This window comes from Lactuca virosa, chromosome 5, assembly GCF_052849685.1.
Source record: "Lactuca virosa cultivar CGN04683 chromosome 5, Lactuca_virosa_CGN04683_v6, whole genome shotgun sequence".
NCBI classification, from domain to species: Eukaryota; Viridiplantae; Streptophyta; class Magnoliopsida; order Asterales; family Asteraceae; genus Lactuca; species Lactuca virosa.
Genome location: NC_136430.1, coordinates 119,084,782 through 119,108,323, shown reverse-complemented (window position 1 = coordinate 119,108,323; position 23,542 = coordinate 119,084,782). Strand labels below are relative to the sequence as shown.

At 36.8% G+C, this 23,542-nt stretch overlaps 2 protein-coding genes across 2 annotated transcripts; both read right to left on the bottom strand.

The window, feature by feature from the left end:
• Positions 1–4,801: 4,801 nt before the first annotated feature.
• Positions 4,802–5,890, bottom strand: LOC145111671 (uncharacterized). The gene has a single exon (XM_079047927.1). It carries the CDS (start codon positions 5,888–5,890, stop codon positions 4,802–4,804), a length of 1,089 nt encoding a protein of 362 aa, XP_078904053.1.
• Positions 5,891–6,630: 740 nt separating this feature from the next.
• On the bottom strand, positions 6,631–8,655 carry LOC145117591 (cell division control protein 2 homolog). Its single transcript, XM_079053889.1, has 9 exons — positions 8,572–8,655; positions 8,134–8,186; positions 7,874–8,043; positions 7,645–7,771; positions 7,397–7,570; positions 7,155–7,318; positions 6,997–7,084; positions 6,847–6,900; positions 6,631–6,749 (listed from the first exon to the last, which is right to left on the bottom strand). Exons 2-9 carry the CDS (start codon positions 8,140–8,142, stop codon positions 6,675–6,677), a joined length of 861 nt encoding a protein of 286 aa, XP_078910015.1. The 5' UTR covers positions 8,143–8,186; positions 8,572–8,655; the 3' UTR covers positions 6,631–6,674.
• Between the last annotated feature and the right edge of the window lie 14,887 nt (positions 8,656–23,542).

Genomic DNA, 23,542 nt, shown 5'->3' with positions numbered 1-23,542 from the left:
CCAAAAACCCACATTTTTAGGGTTTAAGCCCTATAAAATGTCATTAAGTCCCCTGGGTTAGCCTCCTTATCATCCTTTATTATCCAGAAACCCTAAAATCGAACCCTTTATCATCTTGTTGTGTTCTTGATCTTGTGGAGTGCATTTTTTGTAGTTTGGTGCCTTGGAAGGAAGAAGAAGAAGTTGGTGAAAGAGATTTGTTGGAGTTTGAGCTTGAAGATCCATATTATCTTCATCATTTGGCACTCATTTGAGGTATAAAGGTCAGAACATACTCTGTTAATGCTTAGAGTTTGAGATTTTGGGTCTTTTTGGTCCCATAGATGAGATCTTGTGAGTTATTGTCATTTATGGAGCTTTGAGATGCTACTCTTGGTGTTCATTTGGTCCTTGAGTCATAAAGTTGCCATCTTTGAGGCTTTGAATCATCCATGCATGAGTTTGGGTTCATTTTATGGAAGTAATGTTTGATATTTCAAGATTTGGTTCATTTGGGGCATGAAAAGCCACCATGTTTACGACTTTATGGTTTAAGACACTTCATATGATTCAGATCTGTGATCGGAACCCTAGGTCTTAAGGATTTAAGTGCTTATTGAGATTATGGCTTAATGGGTGAGTACGCTGGGCGTACAAGCTAGTACGCGCAGCGTACAAGCCATGCAACCTGTACGCTTAGCGTACAGTTGAGTACGCCCCGCGTACTCAATGGATTTGGGCTTTGCGTCGTTTGGGCCTCGGATGGGCTACTTTCTTGGACTTTGTTTCCTACGCCTTAGTGGGCCATCTGGAATCGAACCTTTGGGCTAGGGAAGCATTATTAGGCCTTAGGCTAAGGCCCATGCGAAGGGATTGGGCCCAATTGGAAATTGGGCCATATGTTGGGCCTTGATGGATTGTTTAACTTTTAGGCCATTGGATTGTGATTTAGGGTTTTATTCTTGGACCAAGTTATGTTAGGGGTAAAATAGTCTTTTTACCCCCAAGTAGGGATATTTGGTTAATGATGAAGATCCCAAATGTTAATTAATTGTTTTTGGAAATTGATAGCTCGGGGAGCTGTAGGACCAGCAGTCAGGGATCATTCATTTCTTTCAGCTTTTCGAGGTGAGTTTAGCGGGTCTAAGGCACCAAGGCCAACCCTTGATGATTATGCCGATATACTGTTGTCTGTGTGATACTTGTATGTGTTTGTATATGTTTGCTTATTTGGGTCGGGACCGTATTGTGAGTGTTGGTGGGGCCTGTATCTCATTGGGTGGGGCTCGTTATGCGAGTGTGGGCGGGGCCCGTATCTCATTAGGTGGGGCCCGTTATGCGAGTGTGGGCGGGGCCCGTTATGTGATATGTTTGGTATGCGGTATCTTGGGGAACTCACTAAGCTTTGTGCTTACGGATTTTAGTTTGTGTTTCAGGTACTTTCGGTTCCAAGGGGAAGGGCTCGAGTTGACTGCACAGCACACACCATGGGGATTTCGCATTTGATATTTACTCTGATTTTGATAACATTTGATACATTGATTTTGTTGAGATGTATGGATGATATTTGAAAACACTATTTCTTCTATTATAAAAACGAAATTTTTGGGACCATATTTTTGGATGTCACAATGGTTTTTATGGTTTAATAGGGTTGTGCGACATATTTGGAAGGAGAAGCATAACTACCGAAATACATGGCTAAAAGGCTTAAGAAGTACATTCTGGAAAAAGTGATGTAGAGATATAGAAAAAACTTGAATGATGAGGTGCTACATAAGTTTGTCAATCAAACGAGTGATGTAGAGATATAGAAGAAACTTTGTTATCTGGTGAATACATCTCCATCAACTTTAGTTGACTTAAAAACTCCTCAAGATAGGCTGATAAAACCTCTAACTATTTTGGTTTATGTATATTTTGTTGCCCTACCTGTGCTCATGTTAATGATGGTAAACTGGAGCGGAGGACTATGAAGTGTGTTTTTCTAGGTTACACAACTAGAGTAAAAGGTTGTCGACTGTGTGTAAAGAAAAAGGAAATACTCTAAAACATATTATTATTATAGATGTGACCTTTGATTTATATGTTATATGTAACTAGACACGAGAAAGTATAATTCTTACAAAGAAAACAAGATTGTGGTGCTACCTATAAGGTGGAGTTTCTAACATAAGTCCACACATAGTTATGATAAATGATGAATCACAACTTATCAATGATCAGCCTAGCCTAGACAAAAGAAATTTAAGAACAACTTGGGGAACAAAAGTCTACATATGCTGATACTAAGAGAAAAGATGATGAGGCAGAAAATATACAAAAAATAAGGCATAAAAGGAACATTCAAAAGCCCACTAGATATGTCGGATGTATCAATATTTGTGAGATAATTTATGTATCATATGCACTAACAATTGTATAAGATATTGATATAGATGATCCCTAGTATTACAAAGAGGATGTAACGAGTAAAAAAGCAAAAAACTGGTTAATGTTAGTGAATGGAGAAATGTGATCACTCAAAAAGAATTTATTACGGGTGGAGATTTGAAGTAATTAAAAAGCATGGTTGTTATACATTTTACAACAAAGCTACATTGAGAAAGTATTGCGATCATTCCATTTTGATCAGTCGAAGAATGTTGGAATTCCTTTGACAACACACTTTAAACTTAATTGAAACACTATACTGACAACATATAAGAAGAGATTACATGAATATGGTTCCTTATCCAAGTGTTGTTTGAAGTCTCATGTATGTTATGGTTTGTACTTGACCTGATTTGGCTCATGCAGTTACTGGAGTAAGTAGCTTTATGAGTAATTCAAGAAAAGCTCACTGGGAAGTGGTCAAGTGGATTATACGATACTTGAAAGGAATGGCTAACATTCTTCTGGTTAATGGTGCTAATACATGAAATAATGGTTTGGTTGGTTATACAAACGTGAACCATGGCGGTGACCGGTAGAAAGTAGATCACTTACATGTTATATCTTTACTTTATTCAGATATACAATAAGTTATAAGTCAACATTACATCCTAATGTTGCCTTGTTTACAACTAAAGCAACGTACATGTCAATTACTTAAGGAATAAATGAGTGTGTATAGTTACACGGTCTCGTTCAAAGTCTTGAGTTGAAGGTGGATACATATATCTTGTTTTGTGGCCTGCAAAGAACTTGGTCTATCATGAGAATACAAAACATATTAATGTCAGGCTAAATTTTATCAAGACGTTTTGAAAGAAGAAAAGGGTTTCCATTCAAAATATAGATACCAATGAGAACCAAGTTGATATGTTGACGAAGTCATTGCCTAATAAGAAGTGCAATCATTGCTTGAACTTAGTAAATGTTCATTGGAAGTAAGTCAGTTGGCGGAAAAATGGCGAAAGAGAGCAAAAATTCTTGGTTTTTGGATTTTGGAGTATACTCAAGTCAATGTGAAGATTGTTAAATGTAACTCGAGAATTGACGAACTGAATGGATATATGAACCACCCGAAGCCATACACGACAAACTCTTATAATATAGTTGCTTTAGTAGGGTTACATTTTCTATCTATGTTGATATGTGTAGTTGGGCGCAATCTTGCTCTAGTTAGGATTGCATTTTGTACTTTGCCTATATAATATGACTGATAACTAGGGTTTTATTGTATTATTGTTTTTCAAGCTCGTAACTAAGAATACTCTCTCCTGTCATTGGATGTAAGTCACATTAACCGAATCACGTTTACTAATATGTCTTTGGGTGTGTTTTATCTAAGTCACCAACGTGTGATGACCTTAAAATGTAGATATGTGATTCAAGGGTGCTTTTCTTATGCAAGAATGTATCGTTTATGAGTGGAAAATCATTCCTTGTGTTTTGGGGATGAAATAACATTAGATTCGAGATAAGAGCGGTCAAGAAGTGACAATAGTGATAAGAGATGATATGTATATTGCTATAATCAAGGGGGAGCCACGTGATTGCCAGAGTAAGCCCAAGCCCACCCTCAAATTCTTTTTTTTATTAGCCAAGGCCCACCCTCTTTGAATTAGTCGAAAACCCAAATCCCTTTGGTTCGAATCAATGCTAAATCAGAAGGAGTAGCGTACGTGAAACATCGTCATTTCTAATCCTCTTAACTGTAGTTGGCAGCGGGAGTGGGATATTATGGGAGATAGGAGCAATTGAGCAAGGCAACAAGCAACAGGTTATTATATGCTAAACTTTTTTTGTTTCCGATTTGTTAATAAGAAACTTGGCAGCGGCGGCAGTGGGATACTTCATTCAAGCAGGTCCTTATTTTATTTTTTTTGATTTTTTGCTTCTTGAACTTGGATTCTATCGAACTATTTTTATTGCTTGCTAGATAAACTTTTGCTTTGATTTTTAATAAAAAATTTGGTGCGTTCTTTCATATTTAGGCCATTAGGCCACTTTACTAGTATTTATGCTCTTTAATTGATGATTATACTTTTAAATTCTACTGCATAAAAGCTCATGAACCAAGGAAAAACATTATAATAGACTGATATCTACTATCAACATTTTCTGTTTGTAACTATTTGTGATAGTTTGATAGTTGATCTCCTGCTTATGTAGTATTCTATCTTGAGGTCGAGGGTTCAAGTCTCACTATAGACATAGATAAAATAATTTAGGAGTAGTTTAATATATATTTGTAGTAAAAAAATATAAAAGGGACAAAATGGGAAATTGGGATTCAAATTTCAACGAGACGTTCTAAGTCAACCAAGAACAAATTTTGCTTGTACAACTGAAAATGGCCTTTATACCCTAACTGAACCAAACAAGCAGTTTCCAACTAATAGTCATTTGCTGTGGGCCCAAGGAGTACTGGGTCCGTCCGATCCGCCATAAATCCCATCGTTGTAAGATGGACACGTGGAAACGGAGCTCCGATACCATGGACGACGATCCCCTGGTTAAACACTATATTGGTTACCGTGATCTTGACGTTATTGATCCTCATCGGCGACATCGGACCTCCGCCGCCAGCCACCGTTACTCTTAACCGCTCACCGGGTTCCATAGTCTGCAACACCGAATCGACAGGCAGATTTAGCAATTCAGAGGCCGTCAGTCTCTGATTAGGAACAATGTGGAACCTGAAATTAGAGACGTATGTATGTCCATCTCCAAACACACCGCCGTCGTCGACGGCGAATATCGTCATGCTGTACAATTGCATGAGCTGATCGAAGTTTTCTTGTAGTAGGAGAGCGAGCACGGTGTAATCGTTCATGCGGAGACTAGTCATTGCGTCTTTAAGGAATTCGCGCATGATAGAGATCGTCGACGGCGAGGCGGAGGTCCGCTGCGAAGGGAATGAGAGAGAAGTCATCCGTTCGATCTGGCAGGAAAACGGGGAGAGATGAGCGAGATAGCCTTGGATTCCGTGGATGATGACGTTACCGTCGTTGAAAAGGTCCGGCCGCGTGATCTCGACGCCTCCGACGAATAGCGTGGGCTCATTGGATGGGTTTTGCGGTGTTGATTTTGTGAGGGTGAGACAGAGAGGGGTGGTGGGGGTGGAAGCTAGGGTTTCGATTTTGGTCCCGAAGGTTAAGGATCGGAGGAGGTGGTAAGGGTAGAGGCCGGTGACGGAGTGTTCGAGGAGGAGGAGAGAGGTGGAGCAGTAACGGCAGGAGCGGAGGGATTCGTCGGTGGGGGCGAAAATGGTGGTTAAGTTGGCGGGGGAAGTGGCTGCGACTGAGAGATCGTGGAAGCCGAGGGTGTAGAGGAGAGTGGACAGGTTGTATGGCGGTAGTTGTTCTTCTGTCGTTGATGGAGAGAGGTGGGAGTAGGCGGTGGCGGCGGCAGCGGCGGTTGTGGTGGGGAAGATGATGATGATTGAAGGGAGAAGGAAGAGGATTTGGAGAAGAGTCGCCATTGATGAATCTTGGGAGTTGTTATGCTAACAGAAGTAGTCAACTGCTTTTTGAATTTATATCCTAAGCGGTTAAAAATAATATAGAAAACGAATTTTGTAAGAGAAGCGAAATTCCTATATTATCCCTCTTTCAAATCATAATTTAGAATTCAAAAGAAAAAACGAATATGTTGATATGAGTAAGAAAAATAATTGTTGGAATTATACCGGGCCATATTTTTTTCAGAATTTATTTGTAAAAAATATTATCATATTTGTAAATGTAAAATATCCAACAATGCATAGAAGTAGTACCATTTTATTTTGTTTTTTTTTACTATTTATTCGTTAAATAACTAAATTTTTCACAAACTCAAAAAACTGGTTATTTTTTAATTTAAAGTAGTAGAAACATATTCAAGCAATATCTTCTATAACACGCTTTGTCACAAAAATTCAAACTCAAAATCAATAAAATTTGCACGTTTGGTTTATTTTTGGAGTATAATTGTTTGCTTTCAATAATTTTAATTTTTATGATACTTAAAGTTTCATATAGATCACGATTTATTTTTATTTTTTATGACACACCTTACTTTAACAAATCTAATTAAATGACACATGTGCCATTTATATACAAATCTTGAATATCATGTCCCAAAATTCATTCATGCTATATATCATATATCATTTACTTACAAACCTTTAAAATATCATATCATATAGTATATAGTATATATCATATATCATTTTTTTCACAAACTTTGAATATCATATTGGATGAGGATCAAAGGAAAAAAAAAAATCAATTCTGGAAATATACATGCTCGAATGCTTGTCTCGCTGTGATTCTTCCTTTTGGATCCATGTATAGTAGTTTCTGAAACATCAAGAACAAAAAAAATAAATATATATATAAATAAAAAGTGTAAATAAATAGATTCATTGTGCTTATATAATGGAAAATGTATACTTACATGAAGAAGATCAATTCCAGCTGGTTCAAGACCAGGAACTAATTTCCTCAGATCCTACAAAAAAATTTATTACAATATTGGAAAATAAAAATTTTAAAAAAATAATAAAAAAAGAAAAAAGAAGAGAGTTATTAATGAGAATATTGTTACCTTAGGTTTGCAATGATTATATATATGTAAATACCGATAAATCCTGGAAAATCCAGGCCATGTTTCTTCACTAGGTGTCCCCATGATACTACAAAACAACCAAAAAGAACATATAAATTTTTTGCATTAAATATATTTATTAAAATAAAATCAGAAACCTGAAAATTTTTGCAAGTTGATGAAATTCCGAGGTAGCTGAAAACAGAGGCATCTGAGTCACCATTTCTGCAAATATGCATCCAACAGACCAAACATCGATTGCAGTGCTGAATTGTTTATGTTCCACAAGAATTTCAGGAGCCTTGTAACAGAAAGCCAATTCCTATAACAAAAAATAAATTCTCATGAATAATTAAAACCTAGTTTCATTTATTCTCATGAATAATTAAAACATATCTACCTCATTTGGATCTTCAGTAGTGGAGTTAAACAGTGTCCTAGGCCATACAAAGTCTGTAATCTTCAAAGTGTTTGTTGCAGGATCGATGAACATATTCGTGGGTTTAATTCCTCCATGAACAATGTTAAATGAATGATAATAGGATACTGCAAGCAAAATCTGGCATAAAAGTTCCTGCAAAAAACCACATTAAAGAATAAGCCATTGAAATGGATTGCAAATTTAGTTTGAGAACAGAGAACACTTACTTTGATTGTTCGTGGAATCTTCATAACTTTTGGATAAATCCGCATAAAACTTGTTAGATTCGTCTCCTTAGATTCGTAAACAAGCACTATACTACTCTGTTCTTGATGATTCACCACATCGATCAGCCTGTAATCCGAGATTGTATCATTAAGTTAAGCGTTTTCGAAGTCTAGGGTTTGTAGAAAAGTATGAAAAGGAAGAGAAAGAGTGTAGGTAGTGTATTTGTACCTGATAATGTTGGCATGTCTCATTGCTTGTAGCAGGGTTATCTCCTTGATAAGGGAGCCAGGGACACCTTCTTCATCAGGAAACCCTAACTGTTTGAGAGTAACAGTTTGGGATGATAAAAGACACAAGCCTTGAAAGACGCCTTTCTTGATTTTAGCTATTAATTTGTACTACAATTGTATATATGTTCATGTTCCATCGTCAGTGATCACATAACATCAAAAAATCTCGGCATGTCCACTTTCAGATCGGATGTTTACCTTTTCCATTAGAGAGCTCTCAGAAGAATGAATAGAAACTCGAAGTCGAAGGTCTGAAAAGAGATGATCAAATATTACAACTATTCGCACAAAATTACACCGAGATAAACCTGAATTTGTAAAACCTTTGCGAATATCGTCTCAAATGATAACTAATTACGACAAAGAAACATAAATTGAGCCGAATTTTTGGTATGAACTCCAAGAAGATGGTGAAAATGTACTGATATGAGGATCACAACTTATGAATATACAGAGGAGAGAAGAGAAAATTGTGGAAATGGTAATGTGGTTAAGCATCCACACAAACACGATGAAAGTAAGAGAAAATTGAAGATACATTTCAATGGAGGGAATATGAACTGTATACTTGCGAATTGACATTGTACTGAATAAGGAAATCGGAGCAGATGTGAGGGAAGAAAGAAAGAAGAGTACCTGAGATTGACCTGAAGCTTGTGTCTCCCAAATTGCGACAAACAGAGGAAAACAGATTTTGCAGGTTAGGAGGGAAGATAGAAGAAAACGGGATACCTCACTTCATTTAATAATTTTACATTTCTTTCTCCCTCTGATTGTGTCTGTAACAGATTGATTTTTAATTTTTACTTTTTTAATATCTGATCACGTTTAATGGCAAAATTGGGTGAGGGCATCAAATTTTCACTTTTTTTTTATAAAAAAAAAATAGGTGTACCCGTGTACTATATATTTTTTAAAGTAATACATTTTTACATAAATACAAAAAAATGATAAATAAGTAAGTAATTTAAGAAAAATATATGTTGAATATCAAAGTGTAAAATAAATAATTTTTAAGTAAATACACACAAAATGATGAATAAATAGGTAACTGAATATACGTTTGCTTTTAACTTTAGACAATGCAACAATCAACTGTATATAAGTGAACACGGGTTGTCAAAAACATAATAAAATTGTCAAATATAAAAAATAGCCTGTGATGTTTTTATCAAAATTCACCGGTTAATATTTTTATAATAATAGATAAAAAATTATATAAATGTCACAAATACACACATTTTAAAAAAAAAGATAATTGATCGCACCATTCTCACGGAGGCGTACGTGGACATTACCCCCATGCGTCTGTTTGTGGATCGCACTCTCACTCATTTTATTTCCTTATTTTTGTGATTATTAACACATCTATCTTTGAAACTATTACCATTAGCTAAAAGTCAATAAGTAAAATAAAGGCACAAGTGTTGAAATTAATTGATAGTGTATAATATAGCTAGATAAAAATCAAACAAATGATAGAAATAAATAATTTTTACTAAAAATAGTTAAGAAAACACTCACAAAATACACAGATGCACTAAAGATAGAACACCATTGGATTCAACATTTGCTTAAAATTGAAACTGAAATAAAAATAAAGTTTGTTTTTAACTCTAAGACACCCTTTTTTAGTTCTAGTATTTCACTTTTTGAGTTTCATGCTATCCGTTTTTGGATATCTAGTAATCTATGATGGTAGTTATTGCAATTATATTTGAATTTAAAAATTATTAATGTTAATTTCACTTGAAATTCTATCAACCAATCTCAAAATCCAAATGATCTTTCAATCTTTTTTATGAACGTAAAACCAATTTAAATTATTACATTATATTCATAGGTCTTTTAAGGAGTGAATGAACCATTGTATCATTAAAATAATGGTCTATAGAGTTCCAATGGACCTATATATCCAACACCAATTTTATGTTAATATACAAAGTCACAATTTTAATGGTGTATATTCATACTCTATTTGTCCTTTATTAATATAAATATAGTGAAGATTTTTATTTATAATAATTACGTTAATAAAATCATATAATGAAAATAATTAAGTGGACCACTTAGACTCTCATACACCTTTTTGATTTTATCAAATCAACAATATATGTTGTGGATTTTTACATGGCAGCCTACAATAAAATAAACTAAATCATGACAGCAAAAAAAATGGAAAAAGGAAAAAAAAAAAGTATTGTATAATAGAATGAGAAAGAGAACTTCAAAGGAGCTACAGTCTATATTTAATTTCATGCACTGATGCACATATTTCAACCAAATTATGAAATTCCTTCTAAGCTAATAAAAATTAATTTAAGGCATTAGTATAGAGTTGCACAGTAGAATTTCCTAATACTACATATTCATCAAATGCTTAAAAAGACATAAGATGTGATGAACAGATAGATTACTTTGCCACAAATCCATTAAAATTGTTGTTACTGTAAGGGCCCACCCCTTCATTGAATATGCAAATTAATGATTGAGAATTGTGTGTCATCATAATAACGAAACATTCCTATATGATTTCCTTTTGAGGCATTTGTATATTCGACGAACGCATTTAACAAAGAATGATGTCATTGCATGCAGTAACCTGATAACATAAATTAACAAATTATGTGCTCCATAGGAAACCAATATCAAGTGTATCAACCATCCTTACACATTAGTTGACAATAAAGATACGGACCAAAATAAATAGTGATAATCAAGTCTACCTTTTACCAGTGTCATGAAATTAAGCAGTAATAAACACAAAAACAAACAATTGAGCAAAAAATCAACGGCAAAATGGTTTTAAAAAAATGCCAAAAACATATTAAACATTATGGAAAGATTGTCACAGTCAAAGACATACATTAGTTGCAGCCCGATGAAAAGTAGATCATTCTTCTTTATTTATATCTGTTCTTGGCCACCATACCAACAACGAAATCCAGTAAAGGAAGTGAGCTAAACCATGAAATCATCCATTACCCGTACTTACCAAACAATAAATTTTGGTCATCAATACAATTAAAATCATAAAAATTTGATCAACATATAAGTTTTTTTTATCTTAGCAGAACCTCCTAGCATTCTTTAATCGGCAACATCACCCTTCATCCATTCTCTTTTGGTTATTCTATGTCAAACTAAACAAAAACTACAAATAAAACCTTTAGGGTTATAATACCAGATTAAAGATTACAAATTTCTAAAAAAAATGACTCCAACAACCAAGATTGAAACAATAGCAACACCACTAAGCCAACAACCAACCGTGAGAAAAGCAAACCAACCAGGGGCAAGAAAGTCAAGATAAAGAAAACAACCAGGGACAACAAAAACCAATCTCCTCAAAGATTCTAGAGGCAAAATAAAAATTCCATGGACATAACACACAAAAACCCCAATGCATCCACGGGTAAATTGGTCAAAAAAACATTAAAGAAACATTTTTACAATAAATAGCTAGTTGGCTACAGCAGCAACATGCCTCCCACAGGAAAAACCGCCTATTTTTTAAGAAATTGAGAGGGTAATGACAACAGCCGAGCAAAAATATATACATCAGAAACCCTCCTTCCACACAGAAATTGAAGTATCCAAACCAATATAAAACTTCAAGTAAAACCAAAAGCAATGACAAAACACCCACCCATCAGCAAATAACCAAAAGAAAGCATCACCCAAGGGGGAGGAACACAAGAATACTGACCAACAAAACGTCACATTAGAAGCCACCAAACAGGGGTAAAAAGGTCTAAAACTCCTTCATAAACATCCGACGTCCACAAGCTCCATTCAAACGAACTAAGAATTGGAAACAAAGAAATGATTACAAAGAGTAACCAATGGAATTTAAACCTCGCGATAACCACATCTGAATCCTCTTTAAATCGCACCAGATTCGGGCTGCCAAACAAATGAATAGCACCATTGATTATGCAGACCGTGATTCTAGACCTACAGTGTGGAAAGCGGAGAAGGGTTGGAAGAAGAGTGAGCAATCAAATAAAAAACCTAGATGAAGAAAAGATACTTGCTAATATCAAGGGTATCATTTTATGAGTGATGATTCGTAACATTGAAAGAAATTGCATCATTATGGCATTCCATGTTTAAATTCATATAAAATTGCATCATTATGGCATTATATCTAGGCTTGATATGAGCCTAATCAAACGTATAAAATTGTTGTGTACAATGCCTTAAATTTAGGAACTTAAAATTGGAAGGAACATGTAGCCTTCAGAATAATTAATATAATGAGGTGGCATTTTATTGAAAATGAAAAACATAACAAAATGACATGTGGAATATTAATTATTCTAAAATTTTCATAAAATTACAAGTGTCCAATTGAATGACAAGATGACAAGTGACAAAAAAGGATTTTGATTTATTAGGGTAGATTTACACGAATGGTTTCTGTGTTTGGAACTATATTTCGTCCTCATGACTAATATTTTTAAGATGTTTTTTAAGGGAAATAAAGTAATCAGATTCGTATAAAGTATAAACGTGGCTTTTTATAAAAATCATTATTTTTTTGTAAAATGACCATTTTGTCCGAAATAAAGCATCCCAGAGATAAGTCTCAAATTCGAGAGATAAGCCAGGAACCTCATTCTAGAGTTACATTCTTATGTTTATTTAAAAAAAATGTTTAATTATTGCTTAGTGGTTTAATTATCGTTAAAATTTATATGGTTTTTTTTAAAGAAAAAAAGTATTTCAAAAACATACCCTAAAATGTAATTGTATAAAAACCTTTAAATCTATTGCAAAAAGTAATAATTATATAAATATGTTTAATTACTAATTTAATGTTCAAATCAATCCATACTTCTTTGTACCAAGTAATGTAATTGAAAGACAAGTATATTGTATCAAACTTAGACCAAGCTCAATAAATGGATCTATCGTCCATGTTACTCCGGTTATATGCATCTATGCTGAAAGGTATCGACACAAATGTCAAGAGAGCATCATCTGGTCTATGCTCTATCAATAACGAAATGTATATCATGATATGCTTCCGATCAACACTTGTATACAATAAAGTTAGTAACCTTACTAAATATGTACAATGTAATGATTATATATATATATATATATATATATATATATATATATATATATATATATATATATATATATATATATATATATATAGAGAGAGAGAGAGAGAGATGATGGTTCAATTGAGAAAAAAAAGGTTCAGAATGAGGGAATCATTCTCGGCCACACATTTATTTTGCTGGAAAACACTTAGACGTACCGGCGGAATGGGTAACGAATACACATGTGTTTTCCAACCAAACATGTTTCTTTAAAGTACGCTAATCATTACCATAATATACATAAAAACATTTTTTTTTGTTTTTTTTATTTTTAGAATGCTATTTTTAACGAAAATTTATTTTAAATATATCAAAATTCATAATTTTTTATTCTCTATAAATAGACATCCATATTGATATATAGTTTTAAGATAAAATAAAAAAAAATTTAGAGTTTCAGCTATCGTTATTCATAAATGAATAAAAACGCATCAGATTTCTATTACAGTACATTCGTTATTCACTTATGAATAAAACACATGCTTAACTTTTTTATAGTTTAAGTATTGTTTATATATGAATATAACACGTTATAAAGTTTTCTTACCTAAAATATATTTTTTATTCATCATCTTTCGTCACATGTTATATTTATATATATGAATAAAACGTGTATTAATTGTCATCATATGTTATATTTATATATTAATAAAACATTTCTAAGATTTTTGTTACAGTTCATTTGTTATTCATATATAAATAAGTAGTATGTTAAAGATAAATGAAGTTTTTTGAAAATTTGAACCACTTATTCATATAAGAATAACAAATAAGCTGTAATAAAATTATGATAAATGTTTTCTTCGTATATAAATATAACTTGTGAGTAAAGTCAATACACGTTTTATTCATATGTGAATATAACATGTGATGAGAGTTGATGTAAGCTGTAAAGAGTTTATTATATGTTATATTTATATATGAATGATACTTATCTGTAAAAAAAATTAATCATATTTTTTATTCGTAAGTGAATAACGAATGTACTGTACTAAAAATCTGATGCATTTTTATTCACTTATGAATAACGATAGTTGAAAATATAAAAAAAAATATTTTATCTTAAAACTATATCAATATGGATGTCTATGTGTAGAGAATAAAAAATCATGAATTTTGGTATATTTAAAATCATTTTTCGATAAAAATAGCTTCTTAAAAATTAAAAAAACGAAAAAAAAACTATGTTTTTATATATATTAAGGTAATGATTAACATAGTTTAAGGAAACATGTTTTGCTGGAAAACACATGTATTCCTTTCCCATTTTCCGCTGGTACGACGGAGACTTTTGATGCAAAAGTAAATGAGTGGTTAGAGAATGATTCCTCCATTCTCAACCTTTTTTATTTTCTCAACTGAACTTACCTATATATATATATATATATATATATATATATATATATATATATATATATATATATATATATATATATATATATATATATATAACTTACATCAAATTTCAACCAGACCGAGTCAAAGTCTCCATGTAATCGCGCCCCAAACTTCATCGTCAGTATATAAGTAAGAAAACGATGTGCAAACAATAGCGAATCATCTCGTTATTCATATAGATTGTGAATGTTAGGTTCCATACAACTGTCCAAAGTTGTTAGCGTTGGCGTGCAACGTCTTTCTTTTCATCTATATCCATGTGGAATTCAACTATATGGATAGATGTTTTCATCGATGCGGAAGCCTAAGAGGTAGCGTTGGCGTTTTATAGTCTTCCTGAGGAATCACTTTTAGATCTGATATGTCTACATATGCAGACATCTGCTCAGGTCCATTGTTCGACAACTGTAGAGGTGTAGCTACCTGATATCCATGTTCATACAATTCATTGTCATGTGCAGTACCAAGGTCCTTTATAATAAGTGGCCATACAGTTCCCTCTTATTAAATTATCAACGATGTAATAATGTGTAACACTCAAAATCAGGTATTACCTTATAGCGCTTGAAGAATTTCAAATATATCATAAGAAGCACCTTAAGTAAGCTGGACGTACTCATGAGTACGCTTAGCGTACTTGGCAAGGAGGATCGCAGAGGGGCAGCACGTACGCTGGGCGTACGTGCCGAATGACTAAACCCTAATTTTCAGACTTTAGGCCTATTTAAACGCCCTTAAGCCCCTTGGACTAAACCCTAGAGAGCCTCCATAGCCTTAGAACGTCCTTCTACTCTAGAGAGAGCTTGTGAGACCATTTTGAGCTTAGAAAGGGTGTTGGTGGCCATTTTTAGTGACATTCAAGAAGGAGAAGTTGTCAAGGAAGCTTGGAGTGACATTGATCTTCAAGAATCTGCATCTAGATCACCTTGAGGAGCTGCTGGAGGTATAAAGCTTGCACCTTTCCACCTTAATCACTAGATCTAGCTAGGGTTTTCTAGTTTTGTACCCTTTGTTGATTTTGGATCTTCTCTTGTGAGTTGAGCAATTCCAGAGGATGGGAATGTTAGATCTGAGGTCCTTCGGTCTATTTATAACATAAAAATGAAGTCTTGGTGGGTGTTTTGACCTCATGCATGGGTTAAGAACCTTAAAAAGGTCTTAATGGGGGTGTTGGGAACATATGAGACATGTAAAGGCATAAAGTTGCCAACTTTATGACCTAGGTCGTCTTAATAAGCTTAGATCTGACTTTTGGACGTGAGGGAATCGAGTATTAAGAACTTAATAGAGAAAGTGCTTAATCTGTTAGTACGTTGGGCGTAACCTAGAGTACGCAGCGCGTAAGTCCCAGAGACTCAGTACGATGTGCGTACCAGGGTGGTACGCTAAGCGTACGCACCACAGATGGGCTTGGATATGTTTTAGGCCTTTGAACTGTTGGGCCTCAATTGGTCATTGGGCCAGGTTGTATTTTGGGGATGGTGGGCTAGTTTATCTGTTTTGGGCCATGTATGTTATGATTGGGCCTTATTGGGCCATGATGCCCATTAATGGCTTTTGGACATGGACTTTGGGCCCATTAGCAAAGGAATAATATTTGGGCCTTTATAGAAGGACTTGGAGTTTGGGTTTCCCTTTGATTATGTGAAACCCTAAAATTGGTTAATATTATTATTCAGCACGGGAGGTTACCGACAGTTAGGAGGGCAGTTTCGGATTCTTCGGACAAAGGTGAGTCTTCTCACCATACCAATGGGTCTAAGGCACCAAGGCCGGCCCATTTTATGTTAGGTTATTATGTATGTTATTGCATGGAAGACCCCCGGGGGGAGCCCGTGGCAATTGGATATAAGACCGTGTGGGGTAGCCCATGGCATTCCCAGGTTAAGACCATGTGGGGTAGCCCATGGCACAATGGTATAAGACCCTGGTGGAGCCGACAACATCCTTACAGGTTTATGTTTGTGTTATGTGTAGATATTTCTGTGATATATGATATGTTATGTGATTATTTATGTTATTGCATGGAAGACCTCGGGGGGGAGCCCGTGGCAATTGGATATATGACCATGTGGGGTAGCCCATGACATTCCCAAGTTAAGACCATGTGGGGTAGCCCATGGCACAATGATGTAAGACCCTGGGGTGAGCCCACGACATCCTTACAGGTTTATGTATGCATGGCTTATGTGATATAGGTAGCTTTTATAGCTAACAGGATATGTGATATGCAGATTGTGTGTGTGGTATGCTCTGGGAAACTCACTAAGCATTAGCATACAGGTTGTGGATTTGTTTCAGGTACTTCAGATCCCAAGGGCAAGGACAGCGTGATGGCGCGGCGTGCACTCTCTCTCAGGCATTTTCACGGGCACTTTGATGTTTGGAATAAAAGTTGTATTTGACTTATGTTTTGAAAACAATTATAACTGGATTTCGTGATGTTGGAAATGTGTTTGATTATTTAAAAATGAAAATTTTTCTTTGTAAAAATTGGGTCGTTACATAATGGGTATACCATAACGTTAAATAACAATGTACGGGATTGAAATAATTAACAATGTACCTTTAAACCTTGTGAGGTACCATCACCATCTCTGGCTACCGTAGCTTCAAGTTGTAAAATACGCATCTCGTGCGTGTGACATCCCCATTTTTACGGTCCGAAAAACCTCTTTATTTATGCTTATTTAATTTAGAGTATTCTTTAAAAGAATGTGTTTATGCGGAACTTGTCCAAAAACATGATTAAAGCATTTCCGAAGAAATGTTTTTCATTGATATTTTACAAGTTGGGATGTCATAACTGATATGCAAAACATAAGCATAAACTAAATGTTATAGGCCTTACAATAGTTAATTATTCTATCGGCCTATACTCCTTAAATCTCTACGTGAATTGTTCCTTCGTACCGCTACCTGTGATACAAAGAAACTGGGTGGGTCAGGCTTAGAAGCCTGGTGAGAACATAGGGTTTTCAACCCACAATACTTTAATTATATATTTTTCGCAATAAGAAAATAACTCGATTAACCATTCCCGTTATTCTCCCTCTCTGATCATACGATGATGATTTCGCTGAACCTATCCTAAATGATCTCTGTGAGTAGACAATACTACTTCGGGGAATCCATAACAATATGTGTCAATAAGGCAACCTTGAGGGGGATAGAGTACCCAAATGAACAACGTTCATTTTTCCCTGAAAAGTATGATCATTAACACCTACAGGTGGCGAACCTGCTATTGTTCCATCAAAGTATCTAGAATAGTCAGTGGTCGTCATATATACTTTGTTAGCTGCCTGGTCCCGATAGTACAGATAGTACAATGCATGACATGTCACCATTATTTTATCTTCCTAAAACCCTTCATTAGCCAATGCAAACTCAAATATGATAAAGTAATCTATACAAGTAAAATCATATCATATTATTGTCTATAGCACATATATCAAGAATACATATAATATGTACATATAACATTTAATAGATACTTCATATCTATGTGTATGCTGAAAGTAACTATGCACTAAATTGTTAAAGTGGATGTGTAACGTCCTAAAAATTCAGAGTAAAATTTTCATGTTTAAAACAATAAGCCATACAAATAAGTTGTTCCAAAACCAATCAAAGTGATTACATCATATGAACATTATAGTAAAAATTATAAGTAGTCAATGCGAAAACTCTGGGGGATGTAGTGCAATCACGTCGGGCCCTTACCTTTAGAACCGGAAGTACCTGGAACCATAAACATAAAACCATAAGCACAAAGCTTAGTGAGTTCCCCAAAATACCAAATATCATACATACAATAGAGATTGCTATGAGCCAACCATTGTAACATTCTGATGTCAAGGTAATCCTATTTTTTAGTCCTTTAATTTAATTGTATTGGAATTGGTCTTAAAGTTCAAGAGTTATAAGCATAAGGGCCTTAATGGTATTTTGGTAATTATGGCTTCGGAGTACGCCATATGTACGAGGTGTACGCTAAGCATACTCGGGTGCGCCCTAGTATGATGGGCGTACATCTTGGTACGCTAGGCGTACTTCCTAAAAGTTGAAACCCTAATTTTTAGGGTTTGGCAAGTATTTAAACATCCTTAAGTCTCATTCCTTCCTTAATTTTCAGCCTCCACTAGCAGAAGTCGATTTTCCTTGCAACCCTAGCCTCTCTTGAGCCCTTGGAAGGTTGAGTTTGAGTTTGTGAGTGCTTCACAACAAGAAGAATGTGGTGTTAAAGCTTGGAAGCTTGAAGAAAGGCTTGGATCTAGAAGTTTTGCTCATTTCTCCATCATCTCAAGGTATAAAGTTCATAACTTGATGAATTGTTTGCTAGATCTCATTTTGGGTGTTTTTATGTCATCTTTTTGGTCCCAAAAGTATCATCTTGAGCATGGCATGTTCTGGATGTTTAAGTTGTCCTTTCATACCTTGGGAAGGGTCCTTAGCCATAAAAATGAAGTCCCTTTAGTTACTTTTGCTCCATGCATCTTGTAGGAGGTCTTAATGGATTAAGACCTTGTGTTAAGCTCTTATTATGCGTGTAAAGTCATAAAGTTGGAAACTTTATGACTCTAGGGTGTGTTTTAGTCGTGAATCTGGAAAATGGGCTTGAGTGCTTAAGCCATTAAGAACTAAATGAAGATTTAGGGTTGCGAGGTTACGCCCCACGTAAGTGGGAGTACGCCTCGCATACTTGGTCAACCACCCGAATGGTGGTCAATGTGAGGCTTCACATAAGCTAAGCGTACCTCCAGGGTACGCCCCGCGTACTCGCATGGGTCAGCTTTGTGAGTGACTCGGTTGAGCTGACTCGGCCGGGTTGACTCATTTGGCTTAGTGGGTTTGACTAGTGGACTTTGACTTTGACCAAGTTTGACCAAATTTGACCTTGAGGATATTTTGGATATTTTGGGATTTTGATGGAATTGGTCATTTGATGGAATTAGGTATCGGTTAGAGAGCTGAGACTCAGAGTCGGACCTTATCAGTTCTGTTCAGCTTGCGAGGTGAGTTTTCCTCACTGTACTCACGGGGTCGAAGGCACCAAGGTCAGACCTTTGGATAGTTATACTGGTTTATCGTATGATTGAGTATTGTAGTGATATGTTAGATCTGTATCCTGGTAGATAGGATGATTTTATGCTTATTGATCTGTAAGATCTATCTGTTTGTTATTGGCTAGTTATTAGTATGCTTGTATGTTATATATATATATATATATATATATATATATATATATATATATATATATATATATATATATATATATATGTCGACACGGTGTATGTGTGGTTGGGTTGAGGCGGTCCTGCTTTGTGCTCAAGGCTAATAGACCTAGGGTGGACCGGATAGACTGAAAGCCAGTGGGGCATACCAGTCAGGCCAAAGGCTCGGAGAACGGTCCAGATAAGCTGAAGGCCCAGTGTGGCGTACCAGTCACGCAGAAGGTTCTGTGAGCAAGCCGGGTAGACTGTAGGCCGATGGGCATTCCAGTCAGACCGAAGGCTCTGTATGCATGTTGTTTACTGTTATTATTATGATTATGTGATGTATTGGTATTTTGTGGGAACTCACTAAGCTTCGGGCTTACAGTTTTGGGTTATGTTTTAGGTACCTCAGATGATCGCGAGAAGGCAAAGGCGTTATCGTGCACCTCCTCGTGTTTTGTTTTATGATTTTGGGAAAACTCTGATATTAAACATGTTTTGAAAACTAATTTTGTAAACAATGATGATTTGTTGATTGGTTTTAAAAGTTTAAATTTTTCATGAATTTGATGGATGTTACAAGTTGGTATCAGATCCAGGTTTGAGTGAATTCGATGAAAAATTTGTGTGAATCCAGTCTCAAACTAAGGAAAAAGATTTTCCAAACAATTATCAAATAGTTTTCAAAATCATCTAGAGCCAGTTAGTATACCCCAAATTACCACACAGTTATTTGAGATTATGTTTTGATATGTTAGAACAACATGCTAGTGTTAGGATATGGATCTTCAGGAACTGTATGATAGAATTGCTTGATATATGATGCCTTATCTCTTATATAATCCTTGATTGATTGTTGTATGACTCTTCCGTGTGTGAATTGGCTATTGGATGGATACACTAAGTCACATGTTACATGGTTTAAATGAACTTAGGATAAGGGATTTGGTCCTGCTGCGCAGCTCTTGTCTGAGTCCAACCGTTGTGGGATTAAATCTTTTAGCCTAAGATTGTTTAAACTGTGCGACATGTGATTGTATTCATGCGATAGTCATCACTGGCACCAATAGAGGGTCGTGTGGCAGTTAGTGGTAGGATGGGTTGTGTGGGGTCAGCCGGCCAGTTTCGAGATGTGTAGCCTTCCTCTAGGGGGTGAGGATTTCGTGTGTGTGCATGCTATTATGTATTGTTAGGGTTGTCGTGATGATCCTCGAGATAAATACGGGTAGGTGTGGAAGGTAGTATTGGCTCGTACTACTAAAAGCACAGGACCCATACGCGTAGCAAGGAAGTCACAACCCTTAGGGATTTGTTGGGAATTGGTTCCCCTGTTATGATATAAGTGTTATGTGATATCTCTCCATGGTATATTTTCAGTATGGTTACGATGAGACGATTTGAGACTGGATCTGGATCGGGATCGGGAGCTGGTAGTCAGGGTGGTCCATCTGTGTCTGAGGACAAGATCAGGGAGATCCTTCATGAGGAGGTTATGGCTATTGTCCAGGGTCAGATACCCGAGCTTTTTGGGTCTATCAAGACCGCGATGGTGGAGTTCTATGATGACAGATATGATGCTTTGTCTGAGGCTGCTACTGTTGTAGCCACCGCAGCCGTCGCGATTGTTGGGATTGGTGATGGGCGAGTTTTTCAGTATCAGGACTTCGACAATACGAAGCCCCCGACTTTTGATGGAGTTCAGAACCCGATCATAGCAATGAGGTGGCTATTTGATGTTGAGGGATGCTTTTTCACCTGCTCTTGCCCAGCTGACCAGAAGGTCAGGTGCGCTCTGAACCTCCTGAGGTCCGGAGCGAAGGATTGGTGGAGACTTGTTACGGGATCGTATTCTACTGAGCAGAGAGCTGTTGTATCTTGGGAGCAGTTCTCAGAGATGTTTCGTACTAGATATGTGTCGCGGGGTGGAGCGCGAGAGTTTGGCCCAAGAGTTTTTTTGACCTGAGGCAGGTGACGGAGGTGGTGACGGAGATCACCAGGATGTTTACTGAGAGGGCCATGTTCTGCCCTAAGTTTTGTTCGGAGTAGGCATAAATGACCTATTACTTGGGCATGCTCTAGACGGATATCAGACAGTTTGTTTCCACCCAGCAATATGATTCTTTTTTGGAGATGCAGGAGGCAGCCAGGCGGCGTGAGGTTGAGATAGAGCTACAGACGAGAGAGCAGAGACCATCCCCAACGCAGTCGCAGCTAGCATTAAAGCGGTTCAAGGCTGTTGATTCTAGATCTGGGGGTCAAAGCGGCCGCGCTTGTGGGAAGTGCGGTAAGGTTCATGACGGGGCTTGTCGATCAGGAGGTGGGTGCCACAAATGTGGCAAGGAAGGTAATTATGCGAGGGATTGCTGTTAGATAGCCCCAACTTTGAGTACCAGGATTTGTTATCATTGTTATCAGGTTGGCCATGTGAAGGTCAATTGTCCATTGCTCGCCGCCAAGCCAGCGCAGGCCTTGGTGCCAGCTACACTGAGGATCGTAGATGGGCACTAGGGGAAGGCGGAGCCCTCGAGGGCTCGAGGTCGTGCTTTTCAGCTCACTGCCGAGGAGGCCATATCAACTCCAGATGTTGTGAATGGTATGTTTCTATTCATTATCTTGTTGATTATGTTTTGTGTTATGCTTATATATGTGCCTCTATTAGGTATGTTCCTAGTGAACACTTTGCCTTCTCTTGTGTTGTTTGACTCGAGTGCGGGTCGGTCCTTTGTATCTCTTTCGTTTAGTAGAGAGTTTGATATGCCTATTGGGGAGTTAGAGTGTTCGTTGCGGGTTTCTATCGCCAATGAACACGAGGTTTCTGTGTCATCTGTGTATTAGGGTTGCATATTGGAGATCTTTGGGGTGCCTTACCCGATCAATTTGATCCTTATTCCCATGGGGGATGTTTGCGTGATTGTGGGCATGGATTGGCTGAGCCAGTTTGGTGTTATGATTGATTGTGGTTAGTGAGTGGTAGTTCGAACCCCAAGTGGGGGATAACTAGTTATATATGGAGAGGGTACCAGGATGGGTTCAGAGTTTTGTTTCGCGGCCAGGGCACGTCAGTATATTCAGCATGGGTGTGCGGGCTACTTGGCTCATGTGGTGGATATACGTGTTGGGGATCAGATTTCTATTTCATAGGTCCCAGTTGTTAGGGAGTTTGCAGATGTGTTTCTGGAGGAGTTACCCGGAGTGCCTCCCGAGAGGCAGGTCGAGTTCAGGATTGACCTTGTGCAAGGTGTGACGTTGATTGCCAAGGCGTTGCACTGTTTGGCACCGCCTGAGATGCAGGAGTTGTCATCTCAGCTGCAGGAACCGCTAGGCAAGCACCGAGCAGTCCTCCGTGGGGTACGCCGATACTGTTCGTCAAGAAGAAGGATGGTTCATACCGGATGTGCATTGATTACCGGGATTTCAACAAGTTAACAGTGAAGAACTGTTATCCCCTCCCGCGGATTGATGACCTTTTCGATCAATTCCAAGGTGCATCTTGGTTCTCCAAGATAGATCTGAAGTCTGGGTATCATCAGGTTAGAGTGAGGGAGGAGGATATGGAGAAGACCACGTTCCCGACTCTTTATGTGTATTACAAGTTCTTGGTGATGCCATTTGGGCTCACAAATGTGCCTGCGGTGTTTATGGATTTGATGAATCGGGTATGCAGGCCGATGCTCGATCGTTCAGTTATTGTGTTTATCGATGATATCTTGGTGTATTCCAAGACCAGAGAGCAGCATGAGGAGCATCTTCGCGAGATTTTGGGGGTTTTGAGACGAGAACGGCTCTATGCCAAGTTCTCGAAGTGTGAGTTCTGGTTTCGAGAGATCCAGTTCCTTGTGCACCTCATTAATCAGGAAGGGATTTTGGTCAATC

Excerpts from the sequence above, each read along its gene's own strand:
- LOC145117591 (XM_079053889.1), bottom strand. Across the intron at positions 7,319-7,396 it reads CTACTGAAGATCCAAATGAG|GAATTGGCTTTCTGTTACAA; the intron begins GTAGATATGTTT and ends TTTTTGTTATAG. Across the intron at positions 6,901-6,996 it reads ATAATCATTGCAAACCTAAG|GATCTGAGGAAATTAGTTCC; the intron begins GTAACAATATTC and ends ATTTTTTTGTAG.
- LOC145111671 (XM_079047927.1), bottom strand. The coding sequence starts at position 5,890 with ATGGCGACTCTTCTCCAAATCCTCTTCCTTCTCCCTTCAATCATCATC.